At 35.1% G+C, this 16,200-nt stretch overlaps 1 protein-coding gene across 4 annotated transcripts; it reads left to right on the top strand.

Moving 5' to 3' along the window:
* Nucleotides 1–5,932: 5,932 nt before the first annotated feature.
* Nucleotides 5,933–10,084, top strand: LOC125473560 (E3 ubiquitin-protein ligase SINAT2-like). 4 transcript variants are annotated; one of them, XM_048576552.1, is made up of 5 exons: nt 5,934–6,084; nt 7,137–7,296; nt 7,441–7,792; nt 8,797–9,183; nt 9,372–10,084. In XM_048576552.1, exons 3-5 carry the CDS (start codon nt 7,637–7,639, stop codon nt 9,690–9,692), a joined length of 864 nt encoding a protein of 287 aa, XP_048432509.1. In that variant the 5' UTR covers nt 5,934–6,084; nt 7,137–7,296; nt 7,441–7,636; the 3' UTR covers nt 9,693–10,084. The 4 variants fall into 4 exon arrangements, with proteins under 4 accessions (XP_048432511.1, XP_048432509.1, XP_048432512.1 ...); XM_048576555.1 differs by having other exon boundaries at nt 5,961–6,084; nt 7,060–7,296; XM_048576553.1 differs by having other exon boundaries at nt 5,963–6,084; nt 6,888–7,296.
* Nucleotides 10,085–16,200: the final 6,116 nt, after the last annotated feature.

Raw genomic sequence — 16,200 nt, 5'->3', positions numbered from 1 at the left:
TTCAATATGGTGCCAATATTTGACCACCATGTATGTTGTTAATGTGATCACTCGATATTTAGTTTGACCATTATTGCACACTTCACTCTACCTTTTGTACATATTCTGTTGATTTTTGTTATTTGATTATCTTTAATTCATTCGATTCGATAGCTAAAAATTGAGAGGGGTGAGTGGATAACACCAACCTATACGAATATGTCAATTTTAAAAGCTCAAATTTCAAAATAGTGAGACTTGGCTTTATACCTCAAGTCATATATATGGCTGGTTTACTAATTTGTCACCGGGATGAAAGAATTTGAATTAAGGAGCAATTGAACCGATGAGGAGCTTGAATATTTAGAGTTATTCATGTTGAAGTTGTTTATTAGAGTTTTTTGTTATCAAAGTAATACTAGTACCGACTTCTCTGTGTTTAATATACATATACACCATAACCAGAATTTGACTCCTTACTTTAATTTCGATTACGAATTGGTAAACTCCACTAAGTATTCATCTTCGTACTCGGATTCCTATATTTGAATGCTCCACCAATATCAATTACATTAGAAACAAAATAAAAAACATAAATAACATTGAATCGACATATGTTTGTAAATCCAAACTCTCAATATTTGAGAGCCGGTCGCATTGCGTTAATTAGGTTTAGTTGCACCCAAAGCTTTGTAAATAGTCTAAACAAATTTGTCATGTAGGCAAATTAAGATTCGGAGGCTTTGCTTCTCAGGATCACTGGAGCTTTGGTTACCCATACACATCACCAAGCTAATGGTATTGCACATCATCTAGCACACTATGCTCTATACAACGACTTTATCTTCAGTTCCTAGTTTGAGGATCCACCCAATTTCATTTCGAATTTGTTATTAACTGAATGTAATTGACTATGGTACTGCCTTATAATGCCTTGCTTGCATGTTGTGTAATCTGCCTATTTTGATAAATGGAATCTACTACCAAATCGTAGTTTGAAATCATTGTTGGAGAATAGAGTCCCACATCGAGTATATGACAAAATACAATACAACTTATAAATAAGATATTTCATTATTAATATCACCAAGACATTTTGTGACAAAATTCAACACCTAATAATAGGTGATCATGTTGAAACACTATCAGCGATATTGCTAGTGAACCCGCATGGCCCTACAAAGTTTATCAACCATTGCAATACATAATGCATGGTTTACCTACCCATTAATTTTTCTTTTTAATATCAAAGAGGTTACCTAATATTCTCATTTTTATATAGTTGAAGCAGATACTAGAGTAGGAACATAAGATATGACCAATTTTTGTTAATATTAATGGCCAATTATCTACTCGAGAACATTATCTTATATAAATAAAATTAATGTTTGGAACTTGCTCGAATCGAATACTTAAATAATTATTGTGCAACTAACGTTTCACTAAGATCCAATATTTGATGGTCGATCTTACTAACAAACATTATATAATCTAAGGATATTCATCTTCAAATGTAAGTGAAATGTTTCAATATTGACACACATTGAAAACAACAAATATTATATTGAGTTATTTACCTATCTATATGACTGACCCATTCTATTGCTTAGCAAAATAAAAGTTGTGTTGAGTTCAACATTTAGTCATGACTAATAAACCATGTTGCTTGTGCAATTCTCCTCTCCTTAAAGTACGATATTGTTGCAAGTGGTGAATTGTCGCAGTGGATAAAGCTTTCCTCTTCGACCTACTATGTCCCAAGTTCAACCCACCCCTGTCTCCTTATTTCTTTTTCTTGATATATTTTAGAATAGTAATATTGCTTGTAATAAACAAAATTTTGATGTTTCCTAGAGTCAACCAAGGACGTGCCAAGGTGGTGAGGTCCATGTTTCTGGTGAATGCTGAGGCCATTATTAAGTACCATTTAACCTTGTATGGTTAAATATTGTATGCGTAATATGTGGGTTTGTTGCATATATTTTTGACAGGACCACCCTCCAAGGCTCCAAATATTGTTTGTATGATTGCATTGCACGCCAACAACTTTGGTCTCACAAGACAACAACACAAGTCCCAAATTACTACTTTCATGCTGGAATATTTTAACTCACTAGTCTCAAGTGATCGTGATAATCGCTATCCTATTTATCATCATTAAATGAGTTTAAATTTCAAGATTTGTATAGTGGATACACACAAAGCTTAAAATTTAAACTCATCAAATAATAATAAATAAGGTGGTAAGCATTACTACCATTTAAAGGTAGTGAGCAAAAATACATTTTGAAACAGGCTCTTGTAAGAAGCAGTCAATACCCAAATGGTGAAAAGGTGAAAATACGTACAAACTTCCAAAGTTCCTAGAAGCAGTCAAACTAAATTTTGGATTATCTTTTTCTTGCTTTAAGGTTGGAGCAAAGAAATTATATCAAATTAATCATGTTTAAGGAATGATTATGTGTGAAATGTTTTCTACTTGGCAACTATCTTAAATTTCCTTTCCTCGACATCAGTCCTGGTACCAAAACGTGCATTGACATTAACGAATCAATATTAGTTATCTTAACAAACTTGTGTAGCGCCGTGAATTTAACAAGAGTGTTAGAGGACTTTAAACCTGTGTATTTAGAGGATTGTGTTTATGAATTATGTAGTCTTTTGCATGACTCGGTCTTTTATCATCTAGACGTCTTGACAATATGTAGTTTCTTCTTCTTGTTTTTTCACACACAACAATGTTATTTTTATTATAATGCAAGGGCTTTCACGAGAAACATTTGAAGATGAGACGCTTATAAAAAAAATCAAATGATGCATATATGAGTTTAGTTACGTTAGTTAGAGTAGTTTGCACTACCTTTTGCACTCAAGTTCAAAATCCTCTTTCGGTGGTTTAAATAAATTTAATGTAATTGTTTATTGTTTAGACTTTAAAACAGTTGGAGAATAGGATCCTGCATCGGTGGGCATATAACAAAAAAAATATACAATTAATATATGGCATTTAGCATCACCGAAATTTTTTATGATAAAACCTCACAGTTGCAACTACTAGTCTTACTCCACTGCCACCACCGAATAGGCTACTACTGCCACAATCGCCACCACTGCTACCTCAATACCATAACTACCGCACCCTACTATTGGCCTCAACACCATACCCCGCCATTGTCGCTGCCATCATCAACAATGTCGTCTTCACCACTATCGCCGCCACCACCACTACCATGTCTATTTTTGTCATTTACACAAATTGTATCACTTACACTAAAATTTACTAAACACTTTTACACTACTTTTTATATTCACAACACTTTCTAAAATATAGTTTATCAAATGCTCAATTATTTTATTTTACAACTGATTATTTTGAATGAACAACAAAATCAGTTTTGACTTCTTTTTCTAACCCTAACCAAAATGAAAAAGTATATTATATAATTACAATGTACAAATTGCAAAACTTCTCCAAATAGTAAAAGCATTTTTACATTTTTTTTTTCTTCTCTTATTGTGTACATCAATGCACCAAATGGTGTGTTAATGTTGTGATATCACAGCTTGTTGACATGATACTATCAAAATTAAAACTATCATAGACAAAAAGAAATGTTTTTGTGTACTTTACTTTGGGGTAGGGAGTGACTTAAACCCGAAATTTAAAAATAAGACTTTATTCAACCAAGTCTCTTTGTGACTTGTGTGCTGTGTGAAGTGGGAAATTCAAATTTCATCCTTGGAAAAAAGCTAAAGGCCGTCAACGTGCTTGAAGAAAAAACAGAAGGGACTGGAATATATTCAAACGTCGCGTGCGGGTTGAGGCGCAATTGGTCCACTCATTAGGTAAAATTAAATTTAAACAAAAATTCATGAATTAATAATTATAGAAAACATCTCACTATTTTTTTTTCTCATAAAACAAACTTTTAATACAATAATATATATTTTCTTAAAATTATGTTTTTAGACCATATTTTATAGACCATATGTTGTGGTGATTGATGACTAAATATTTTTCTTTAATCATTTAAGGGAAAATTAGAATACCCTACATCTTTTCTATAGTTGTTAGATTAAACATTCATCTCTTTTAAAAATTTGATTAAGGTGCTTTGATCAATTGCCACCTCAATAATTTTCTATTTATTTAATTTTCATGTCATTAATTTAAATGCATTTATATAAAGGCATAAGGTAGTTTAGCAACTAATTGCCTATAATATAAGAATTTAATTTCTTCAATCCCATCCTACGCATTAAATGACATTTTAAAATAAAATAAAAAAATTAATTAACTAATTCCTCATTACCTTATTATCAATATTTTAAAAAAAAAATTCTCTTTCTATTAAAAATGTCTCAATAAAAAGTCTTCAATATATATATTTTCACGTATAGATATATAAAAAATATACTTAAAACTTATGATACATTTGAGAACAAAAATATCGACTTTTGGTACGTTTAGATTTCAAATGTATTGACAAACCAAATGCACCAAAAATTCAAATGTACCATAAAACCAAATGTACCCATTGTTACGTAACCCTTTTGGTACGTTTAGATTTCAAATGTATAGAGAAACCAAATGTACCAAAATTTCAAATGTACCATAAAACCAAATATGCCCATTGTCAGGTAACCCTTTTGGTACGTTTAGATTTCAAATGTACCAAAAGACCAAATGCACAAACTATCACAAATGTACCACAAAACCAAATGTCTCTATCAGATAACCCTTTTGGTACATTTACATTCCAAATGTATCGAGAAATACAAAAAAATCAAATCCGCTATAAAACTAAATGTGTCCATATTATAGGTAACTAGATGTATCTATATAATCAAACAAATCTTTATTATGTGTTGGGTCTTCCAAATAATAAAATCTGACAATTTTTTTTATAAATATTCTACTATATTCACAAAAAAAAAAAGTAAAATTATAACAAACAATAAAAAAAAATGCATATAGATGGATAATAAATGCATAAATATAGGGATAAGAGGAAAAAAAAAATGAAATGTCTAGGAAAAGTTGTGAAAAATTGAAATTAATAACCAAAATTTTAGGAAAATGTTTGATCAAATTTTCAAAAGGAGTGTATGTTTAGTCTAAAAAATTAAAAAATGAGGCGCTTATATCAAAATGCCCCATCATTTAAAGAAGAATTCGATCATTAACTACTATATCATGTGATTTACAAAATATAATTAAAGCAGATAGTCTCTCTTGCATCACCTAAAAAACATACCACTACAAGGTATTACTAGTTGGTTCCCATAAAATATACATAATATTTGTATGAGGAAAATAAAATTAAAAATTAGACAAGAATTAGAATTTATAAATTGACAGGTACTAATTCCCTTAATTAAATTCATAAATATAAAAATATAAAATTTCCGCATGTGAAAAAAAAATAAAATTCGAGACCTCCAATTTTAAGTTTAAATTCTTTAGGTACCATTTCCAAACTCCTATGATTAGAGTTTAAAAATAAAAAAAATATAAAAAAACTCCGACCACCACAACATATCACCAGCATCTACCACCACCACCAACCCCATGCACCATCATTTTTCATCACCATTACGGTTGCCGCCACAACCACATACTATTGTGGCCCCTAACTGTTGCCACCACCACCCACTACCATCACCTCTGCCACCATCGATCATCACCTCTGCCACCACTTACCATCATCCTTGCCACCACCACTGCTAACACATTTTCTAACTATATTTCATTTATATATGAATGATTTTATACACAAAATTAATTTTGTATTCAACTTTTATTGTTATTCTAGGTTAATCAAACAACAAAAATATATACATTCTAAAAAACAAAGTTCAGCAATTTTTATTTTGGTCATTTTGAAATTCCTTTGTACTAAATTTCCTTATCCAAAATACACTGTGCAAGTAATTATAAATCCCAAGACAGAAATCAAATATTTTACTTTAAAAACACACAAGAAACAAAAACAAAAGCGCATTTTCTTAAGTGATTCTGAAGCATAGAGACAACAGAGGCCATCGATAGCCAGCACCGATACGAGCAAGGCACTCCCATTTTCTTCAATTTTCCATATCCGGGTAATCCGCGTGTTGCTTCTGGGCTCGCTGTTCGATTCTGTTATTGTTTTTGGTGTTGTTTTTGGGTTGCAATCTGGGTTCTTTGTCTGTTTTAGCAATTGGGAGGGAGACCCAGTTGTCTAATTTTGCATGAAATGGTGGTTTGGGTTTGAAATTTCAACTGGGAATCTGTGTTTTGGTTTCTTCTTTGTAATTTATGTTGTGGGTTTTGTTTTTTCTTTTGATTAGTATTTGGGTTTCCCGAGGGGAACGGGGAAATTTTTTTTTCATTTTTTTTTATTGTGCCTGGATTTATTTGCACTGCTATTTTAGATGAAGGGAAAGTTAGTTTTTGGCAACAACCCAGATTTTAGTTTAAAATTTGCATATCTGGGTTGAATATTTTTATTTGAATTTGTTTGCTCTCTCTCTCTCTCTCTATCTCTAAGGTAGATTTTGGTAAGGTTAATTTGAATTTTTGTTGGGTTTTTGGGTGCAATTGTGAATTGGGTTATGCTTGTTGTTGTACTACTATTATGGTGCCTTTTTTGTTTCTTTGGAATGATTGAGAACGCTGGTTGCTTTTAATGTCCTCTCTGTAAATTTTTGAACTTAGTATTTTTAGTGCAAATGAGGAATGTGGGTTTTAGTCAAAGCACAGTTCTGAATTGATCTTGGATTGTCCTTATCTTGCTGGATGTGTTTATACATCTGAATTTGCCTATGTGACGGTCGAAAAGTCGGAAAAGGAAAATCAATATGTTCCATGTCTCATCTCTCTTTTGAAGTTGAAAACTTTACATATTATTTTAAATTTTTTGCAGGATGCATGATTGCCTCTTCAATCTCCATAATTTCCTTGCTTCCTTTTAAGATGAACTCTGTCATTGCTACATAACATCTATGCAGTAATAAAACTTGAACGTTGATATGCATACTAAAGTTTTATAAAAAGCAAGTGATCTTATAATTGTCGGATTCATGATTTACCAATAGTTTCAGGAGGGTCTTTACTGTGCCTTGGTGGTATGCTGAAATACTCATTGGTAAAACAAATTCCAATTTTATCCCAGTAATCGATTTGCTGATATTATAAGTGCTTGAAGAGCATTTTCGAAGCTACTATGGAAAAGTGGAGATATTTATAGGTCGTCAACTGTAAGAGATTGGGAATCTCCTGCTGCCAAGCAAGAAGCTTTTCCGAGTTCTTTTGATATCACAAAGCAACTGGAGGTTGCATGAAACATTCTTGATACCCTTGTTATTTGTCATTTCTCTGGACTTTGGACTAGAGCTAAATAATACACTCTTTAGAAAGTATTTCATTCATAGTATGTGAAATACTTTAATAAGTCTTTATTCATCTTGTTTTGACAGAGATAAGCATGTCCACGGAGAACTGAGGACGGAATAGAGGGCAAGTAGATTACTCTGTGTGTTATGAGCCAGAATTTTTGTTCAATTTGAATCACTTGTGGCTCCTGGGAGAATTTTGTAAGGGGGTTCTTTAGATTTGCATCGTTCGTGCTCCTGGGGCACTTTGCAAGGGGGTTTTGAGTCTGCAGATTATGACATGGCAATCGCTAAGTCGGAGGCAGGTAGCAATAGTATGCTTAGTAAGACTACCCTTGGTTTGGGTGGAAAGCATGGTCTCTATTCAACCAATGGTGTGCATGAGTTACTTGAGTGCCCCGTCTGCACAAATTTGATGTACCCTCCTATACATCAGGTACATGTGCATTGAGGACATATTGTGTTTCACCTGAATCTTCCTTTCTGAATCTGAATTGATCCTACTATATATCACTATAATCTTTGAAAATTTATTACTCTTGCCCTGATACTTGCTATAGCGGAAGTTGAAGATTCAGTGAAGCAATGCAGTCATGACCCGTTCTAACTACCCTTTAATGATGTTACAAGTTAAATATTATCAGTGTACGCATGATGGAGATAATTGGATGATGATCAGTATTAGGTTTAATAGGTGTTGAATCAGCTCATTGTTAGTGAAGCTTTTGACTGCTGGTTTCTGGCAGTGGAGAGGATGGTTTAAGGAGGGAATATAAAGTTTGGTTGCGCCAACATAAAGTGATTCTCATTAGTGTTGAGGGAGATGTTTTGTGATTGTAGTAGAATATCGTTTTAGCCCAATTTGCAAACTTCCATTGCTGTTTTCATTTCTTTATCTCCTTTTGATTTTCTAGGACTGACTCATGATCTTCGTATATTATCTTATTTAAGTTCCCATGGTAATTCTGAGCTGCCCTGCATTAATTTGGTCTGAGTTTACTTCAATATGTCAAAGTGTATGGAACTGTCATGCTGTCTCCTTCCTCGTTTTAACTGCCAAAAATAAGAATGTTATGACCCCTTTGTTTTAGTTGTTATTGCTAGCTTAATTTAGCTAATTATGTGTATTATTATTCATACCATCCACAGGGTATTGTATATGTAGTACAGTCAACCAATTAATTTTATTACTCTTAATTTTTGGTTTCCTGAAGGCTAAATTGCAATGGCTATGTACTTTTATTCAACCAGAACATTATTTGCTTGCTTACTGTTGGGGTTCAGATTTCCTTGAACCCCTTGAAGTGACCAATCTCTCATTTTCTCATCGTTAACTTTACTCTCTTCTTGTGATTGAACACTTGGGGGTAGTGTCCTGTCATCCGGAATCACATGTTCTGTTTGACTAATTCTTTCTGTTTCTAAATTCTTCTTTTGCAGTGTCCTAATGGCCACACGCTATGTTCAGACTGCAAGATAAGGGTGCACAATTGTTGCCCCACTTGTCGCTATGAGCTTGGAGATATAAGGTGTTTGGCTTTGGAGAAAGTTGCTGAATCGTTGGAACTTCCATGCCGATACCAGAGTTTAGGCTGTCATGATATTTTTCCATACTACAGCAAGCTCAAACATGAGCAACACTGTCGATTTCGTCTATACAACTGCCCTTATGCTGGATCTGAGTGCTCTGTTACAGGTGATATCCCCACTCTCGTTGGGCATCTTAAGGAGGATCACAAGGTTGACATGCATGATGGGTGCACCTTCAACCATAGATATGTTAAAGCAAACCCAAATGAAGTTGAAAATGCAACTTGGATGCTTACTGTAAGTTTTTTAGTTTAATATTTTAAACGTGTTACAAGAATTATAAATGTATGTAGTTAAACCCCATACCTTTTTTAATAATTTTTTGTGGCGTGTATACAATGTTCTGTTGCAATATCTATACTGTTTCTGCTTGGAAAATCTAACTTTTGTATGACCGGTACCTTGAATTATGTTTTCTCTTGCAGGTCTTCAATTGTTTTGGAAGACAGTTCTGTTTGCACTTTGAGGCTTTCCAGTTAGGAATGGCTCCGGTCTACATGGCTTTTTTACGATTCATGGGTGATGATATTGAGGCTAAGAAGTTCGGCTATAGTTTGGAAGTTGGTGCAAATGGCCGTAAGCTAATATGGCAGGGGATACCTAGGAGTATTCGTGACAGTCATGGAAAAGTTCGAGACAGCCAGGATGGACTCATTATTCAGAGGAACCTGGCTCTCTATTTCTCAGGCGGGGATAGGCAAGAACTAAAGTTGAGGATTACTGGCCGTATATGGAAAGAAGAATGAAGATCTGGGTAGATGATTGGTGTTTAGGTGTACAGTTAAAAACTGAGACTAGCTAGGGTAGCTCCACGTAGAAGCGTCAATGTGTTTCGCTTGGTTTTCTTCATTTGAACTTGGAGTTGAAGTGACTGAGCTTGAGGGTATTTTGAAAACTTGATTATCCGCTGACCGCTGTAAGATCAGAGCTGCAGCTTAGCGTCGGAAAATGGATATTTGGGTTATTTAAGGGGTTCGATTGTGTATCCTTTGCTCTCAAGACTGACACAAAGTCCTTGGCTTTATATGTATCTAAATACACCTATTGCCATGTATTCTGTACCTATGTGTTTCTGATGTAATGTGGCCATTAACACCGTATGGCCTGAAGTAATGAATCCATTCAAGAGATTTCTTCTTTTGCTTGGCTTGGTCTGAATCAAACTTCTGCAAAACTCGCATTGTTGGCAAATAAATTGGGCATAGATATTCTCATGGTCGCCGGATGACCTAATGATGCATGGTCGTTCACCCTTGGATTTGATATCAAAGGTGGAGAATAAATGGGTGTGCTATTAGTGTGTTAATCTCACCCTTGACATCAAATTCAAAGGCGAGCGGCGATGAATCTTTGACCACCTGGTGGCTAAGAGAATGGAACTTATTAATTGAGTATGATATTCCTTCAAATAGAGCAGCAGCTGCTTGCTTTTGGGTTGGACTACAGCCTAACTCAGTCAATTCATGCCAAAAAATGTGGCAGGAACATGACATGATAGCAACCATTTTCTGAAAGAGAGGAATGCCCAAGCTACCATATTTGTGAAACAGTAATTTTGATAGTCTCCAACTTTTCATGCCAATTTTGCTTTATCGACTGATATAACATTTTTTTTTATTTATTCTGAGTAGAAAAAGTTCTGATTGAGCTCAAATAAGAAGGAAACAAATAAAGCACTGTCACACATACTGTAAAATCGGTGTCTCAAATATTGTGAAAGCATGAACAGTATCTGGAGGTGAAAAACCCGGAATAATTGCTGCTATCACAGAAGAATTTCAGTAAGGGTTTATAACTCAAGACTTAAAGTGATGAAAACAAGTGTTCTTTTACTTTTGGCAAAAGCAAAGTCACTGGGCACGTGTGCTTGGCAGAGTAGCAGCAAAGCAAAGTTGACTTTGTATAGATTTCGAAAGTACACCATCACCCGTGTGACTAATATGGTGCTACGTGATAGGAAACTTACACGTAATTTTGTATAAGAGCACTCCCACCGTAGCAAATTGCTCGGGGGACAGTGTCCAAAACAAAGGCCCGAGGGCCGGTGGTAGGCCTCCAGCGTGAGGAAGCCCGAGGGAAGGGGGAGGCCCGAGCAAAGGGCCCGTGAGGGATTGCCAGCCCTTGAGCTCGAGGTGGGAGTGACGCAAGGCTGACGCCAGGGTGGCGTCAGCGTATTATTTAATTTTTTTTGTGTCAGGCGCGTGCACCCCACCCGCGCGTGGGGGCGCGTCCCGACACATTAATCAGAAAAAAAAAAAGGGTTTTGTCAGTTACCGTTGGGAAGCCACGTGGCTTCCCACGGTGCGTTAGATCCTAACGGTCACTTAATGTGGACCGTTAGATCTCAACGGTAAAAAAAAAAAAAATTGACAGATTTAATATCCACCGTTCGATCTGAGATCAACGGTGGATATTAAAATGCTTTAAAAATTAAAAAATAAATGAAAAAATAGTTTAAAAAATTTGAAAAGTTACCGTTGTGACACGTGGCACAATTTGGAGCGTTGGAATTCAAATTTTTTTATATCCAACGGTAGAGATTAATTAATTGAATAAAAATTTAAAAAAAAGTGTAAAAAATTCAAAAAAATTCAAAAAAATATCTGAAAAATCTGAAAATTACTCGAAGTGGGGAAAATTACTCGGATATGGTAACAAGATATTATTATTTATTGTTTGTATTCTTTATTTGTTACGTACAAAATTTATTATTTATTGTTACTTATTTGTTACATTATAATTATGTTGTTTGTTACATTATAATTATGTTGTTTGTATTATTAATTTGTTTGTTACATTATAATTATGTTATTGTTACTTATTTGAAATTATTTTGTATTACATTTAAAATTATTTTGTATTAATTTTATAAATAAAAAAAATACTAATATTTTATTGCTTATTGCCAGGGCTATAAAAGTGTAACGGTGGAGATGCAAAATCTATTGCCAGGGCTACTTACTGTTCATTAAGGACAATTACTGTTCATTAGGTGGATTGAATAGTGTATTGCCAGGGGGGAGTGCTCCAACGCTGGAGTTGCTCTAATTGACACCAGACATCACGAGAAAAAATACTCACATCTATAATTATTTGATTCACTTAATGAGATTCTATGTACAACACTTCAGATTTCTCGACTGTACCAGAGTCATAACCTATATATATATATTGGTCTTTGAAAATTCTTTTGCATTGTCATATTTTCTCGCTCTTTTTTGGATTTTCTTTTACTTTCTTAGGTCCATTTGGTACCTTTTTTTTTTCTTTCACCACAACCGGTTTTACTTTGAAGTTAAGCTATAAAAATTGTTTGAGAAAAATAAAATATCATGCCTATTTTGTTAAAAGTAATGATATTTAGACATCAATTTTTATAAGTTTTTCATAAAAAGCGGAGTTGAGCTTTTAATGAATATTTTCAATTCTTATAACACCCTCATTAGGTTTTAAAATGACATTATTTATTCTTATATACGCATGCTATCCTTGGAGAATAAAGTGACGGTCACCACTTACTAACACCACCACTGTCATTACCACCACCATTTTGCCACGACCACAACCACAACCTCCACCTCTGCCACCACAACCACAAATGCAACCACCTCCATTGCTGCCGCTGCCACCAGCACTACCGCAATCACTGCCGCTGTACTTACCACTATTGTTATTTTGTACCCTAACCACCATACCCCTATTGACAGCACCATCATACCCCAAATATTGCCGCCATCACCACCACCACTACCACTGCCACTACCACCACCACTATCCCCACCACCACCACCCCTACCAATGTCGCTGCCACCACTATCCCCACCATCGTTGCCACCACCACCACCCCTACCATTGGTGTGGACGCCACACCCCCACTACGTACTATGTCCATTTTTATTATTACACATGATGCGAGAATTATACGCACACAAATTAAACCCTCTTGTTGTCAAATTGTAGTAAGGATGCAAGTAGGGATCGTTCTAGACCGGGGATTAGGGATGAATGGATATGTGATGGAGTGAAGTGTTGGAAGTGATGGTGTTTGGATTGGTAGGGAGACTCATGGCACAAAGGGAATGGTTGGTGTTTGTGACTGAAATGTGTATGGAAGAATGAATGAGAATGAGTGGGAATGAATGCTTATTTATAGGCGAAATGGGGGGGGGGGGGGAACATGACAGCTAGGAGGGAATGTGGCTGCATGTTTGAATGATTAAAGGATGCATGTGGGTTGGAAATGCATGTGCAAGCATGTGTTGGCTGAATTAAAGCTATGTGAATGATTAGGGTGAATTAAAGGATGGAATGCATGTGAATTAGGTTGGAAATCTGATGGGAACTCACGGCATTAAGTGGAGTGAGATGATTGAATGTTTAATGGTTGCATGTGGCTAAAATGAAGTGTGTATGCATGTGCACGGCACAAAGGGAAATGGTTTTGGTGAATGGCTGATTAGAATCTAGGGTGAATGGTGTGTACGGTTTTTGGGAGAGAAAGTGTGTTGGATGATTTATAGAGATGCATGTGGATTAAAGGAATGCATGTGCAATGGATATAGGAAAGGTTTAAATGCCCTAGAACTAAAGGGAACAAGGTTCCAACACTTTGGTCTTCAATTAGGTCTTCAATTTCGTCCAACACTTTGGCTCCAAGCATAAGCTATCCATCCTTAGCCCAAAAGTGCTCCAAAAGTCTCCAAAATGCATCTTTTTGCTCCTTTAGCCCTTTGGACCTACAAACACACGAAAATAGCTTAAAGTACTAAAATAACTAAAGAAACATAACGTAAATGCACGAGAACAAGCCATTTAAGTCGCATGAATATGCTCCTATCAAATACCCCCACACTTATCTTTTGCTAGTCCTCGAGCAAAACAAAACAAAAACAAATAAACAAAACGACACTAAACACGTAAAACACAACCTAAACCTTCCAACAACCGTCTTAGGGATTTCCAATGCACATGACATGTTAAAAATCATCATTCTCACAGATTTTAGTCATCTTCACACTTAAGTACATTCTTAATCATAGTCACCACATACTATTTCACAATTAAGCATTTAAAACCATGTTTTGAATGTAGTAACATGCCTTAGAGAATTTGCTCAATTCCTTACAAGATATGCACTCGATTTTCACTCAGATTTTCTAACTACACACCCTAATCTAGTCATATGTGAGAAGATTAATGAAAACGAACACTCACATATATATATCACAAAGAGAGCAATTTCCGGAGTTAATAAGCATGTTTAGATATGATCTCATGAATGGAATGCTACTACTTAGATGCGAGAACCAGTGACACCATATGCTCATACCAAATTCAAACTCCACAAATTGAAACACATAACACTCAAGATAGAAGTTAAGGGTTGTAATGGGGCTTGGGGTGTTGGTTAACAAGGAAAGGATAGGGAAAACAAACGTTCTTCAAGCAATAGTAAGCAAAGCAATGAAATTGAGACTTAGAATTCACTTAGATTGCAGAAATTAACTTTAAAACACAAGGGAAAGATTTAGACAACTCCTTAGGGCCGAATTCATTGTTTTGGATCCTTACTTCAACAAACAATACTTTGGAACTCTTTTTCTCAACTTTTCAACTTTTTCTTCATTTTTTTTTTCTTTTTCCACGAATTTTTTTTTTCGTGCCTATAGCACACAATTCCTCATGAAAAACACTTCCCCCACACTTGTTTTCTGCCAACATAAATCAAAAGGACTTCAATTTGAATCATGCTTTGCTATGCTTCAAGAACAAGGGTATGGATAGTCCTAATCTAGGCCAGGTGAGGAAAACATGAGTTAACAAATAATGACGGCTAACAAGGCTCAATGGGGTTAAAAACCTACAAAACATAATGACATAGGGCACACGGCTTTTTGGCTAAAGTGGTGGTCACTACACAACTTCATCTTGAATGTGTGTTATGCAAATCAATAACATGCTTTGAATGAAATGGATATAAATTCTAGCATTTAGTTCTATCATGATACAATTGCATTCTAAGTAGCAACCAAGCAAGGAATAATGAGATCATGCAACAACTTTAGAAAACAAAGAATCATAGAAAATAACTCTCCAAAGAACATTTAGGCTCAAGTTTCACAAGGTTGTAGCGTTTGTTTGAGTTCCTTCCTTCAAGCATGTTACAAAAACAATTTTTTTTCTTTTATGATTGCATGTGAAGTCATACATTATAACCATAACCAAGCATATACCAAGAGTAAATCAAACTTTTCTCTATGTTCATAACTCTTTTTAACAGTCATGCAATTACAAACCAAATCCTTATCATTGTGTTGGAAGGTACCCTAAGACACAAACACACAAAAATCTCTCAAAACACTCTTTTTAGGCTTTTCAAAACATTTTTTTTTTCAAATTTTTATGTGATTTTCGGAGTTATAAAAACAAAACATATTAAAACACTCTAAAACATCTTAAAAACACCTTAAAACAGCAAGGAACAACATTTGAAGTTATGGGTGATAAAATCCCACGAATTTGCATTAAATATACTTAGTTACCCCCCCCACACTTAAATCAAACATTGTCCTCAATGTTTTAAGCATAGATTCACACAAAACATAAGTAAACACACAAAAAGCAACTAAACACACTAAACATGGCAGAATGTAGTTAACAAAGAGAAGAGTTTAGAGACGCAAATCTGGTTATAGAGTGTAAATTCCATCTTCTCCTTGGTAATTGCATTGAGGCTTGGATCTTTGTGATTCCACAGGCTTACTCTTGAACTGCGCTGCTCCCATCGTTGATTTTCCTTTGTGCTACTCTTGAACTGGGCAGCAGGCTTCCTTTGGTCTCCCCCGAAGGTCTGAGCTTCCTCCTTTTATCTGTTTCTTTGTTCAATCTCTCCAATTCGTATTGAAGAGGGTTAGAGGATAACTCAGCATATGCAGTTGTTGCTTGTCTCCACATGCTTCAATGTGTCATTTTCACTTGCCTTACTTGCTCCCCTTTGCAGAAGTGGTCCCTTCTCTGGAAGTGTATCAACCGTTGAAGATGACTACTCGAGAGCAACGCTAGGTAAGCAATCAGGAAAGGGATTCCCGGCCGTCGGAAGACTGACTCCAAGTGCCGGATGATTGCTTCTTTTACTTTGCTATGCGAGTAATAACAAAGACAAAGGAAAAGACAGGGAAAGAGCATGATATGAGATACTTTTGCTTTTGACCTTGATGATATGAGATACCTTTGCTTTTGAAGAAGCGGTGAATG

This window comes from the organism of the source record quoted next, unplaced genomic scaffold, assembly GCF_019419815.1.
Source record: "Pyrus x bretschneideri cultivar Hongxiangsu unplaced genomic scaffold, Pyrus_bretschneideri_v1 Contig9, whole genome shotgun sequence".
NCBI classification, from domain to species: Eukaryota; Viridiplantae; Streptophyta; class Magnoliopsida; order Rosales; family Rosaceae; genus Pyrus; species Pyrus x bretschneideri.
Note: the sequence above shows the minus strand (reverse complement) of the source record. Positions and strands in the feature narration are given on the sequence as shown.

What these genes read in the sequence shown, in the direction of transcription:
- LOC125473560 (XM_048576554.1), top strand. Translation starts at nt 7,637, where the DNA reads ATGGCAATCGCTAAGTCGGAGGCAGGTAGCAATAGTATGCTTAGTAAG. An exon ending in TGTACCCTCCTATACATCAG is followed by an intron (nt 7,793 to 8,796) that starts GTACATGTGCAT and finishes CTTCTTTTGCAG; the next exon opens with TGTCCTAATGGCCACACGCT. An exon ending in ATGCAACTTGGATGCTTACT is followed by an intron (nt 9,184 to 9,371) that starts GTAAGTTTTTTA and finishes TTTCTCTTGCAG; the next exon opens with GTCTTCAATTGTTTTGGAAG.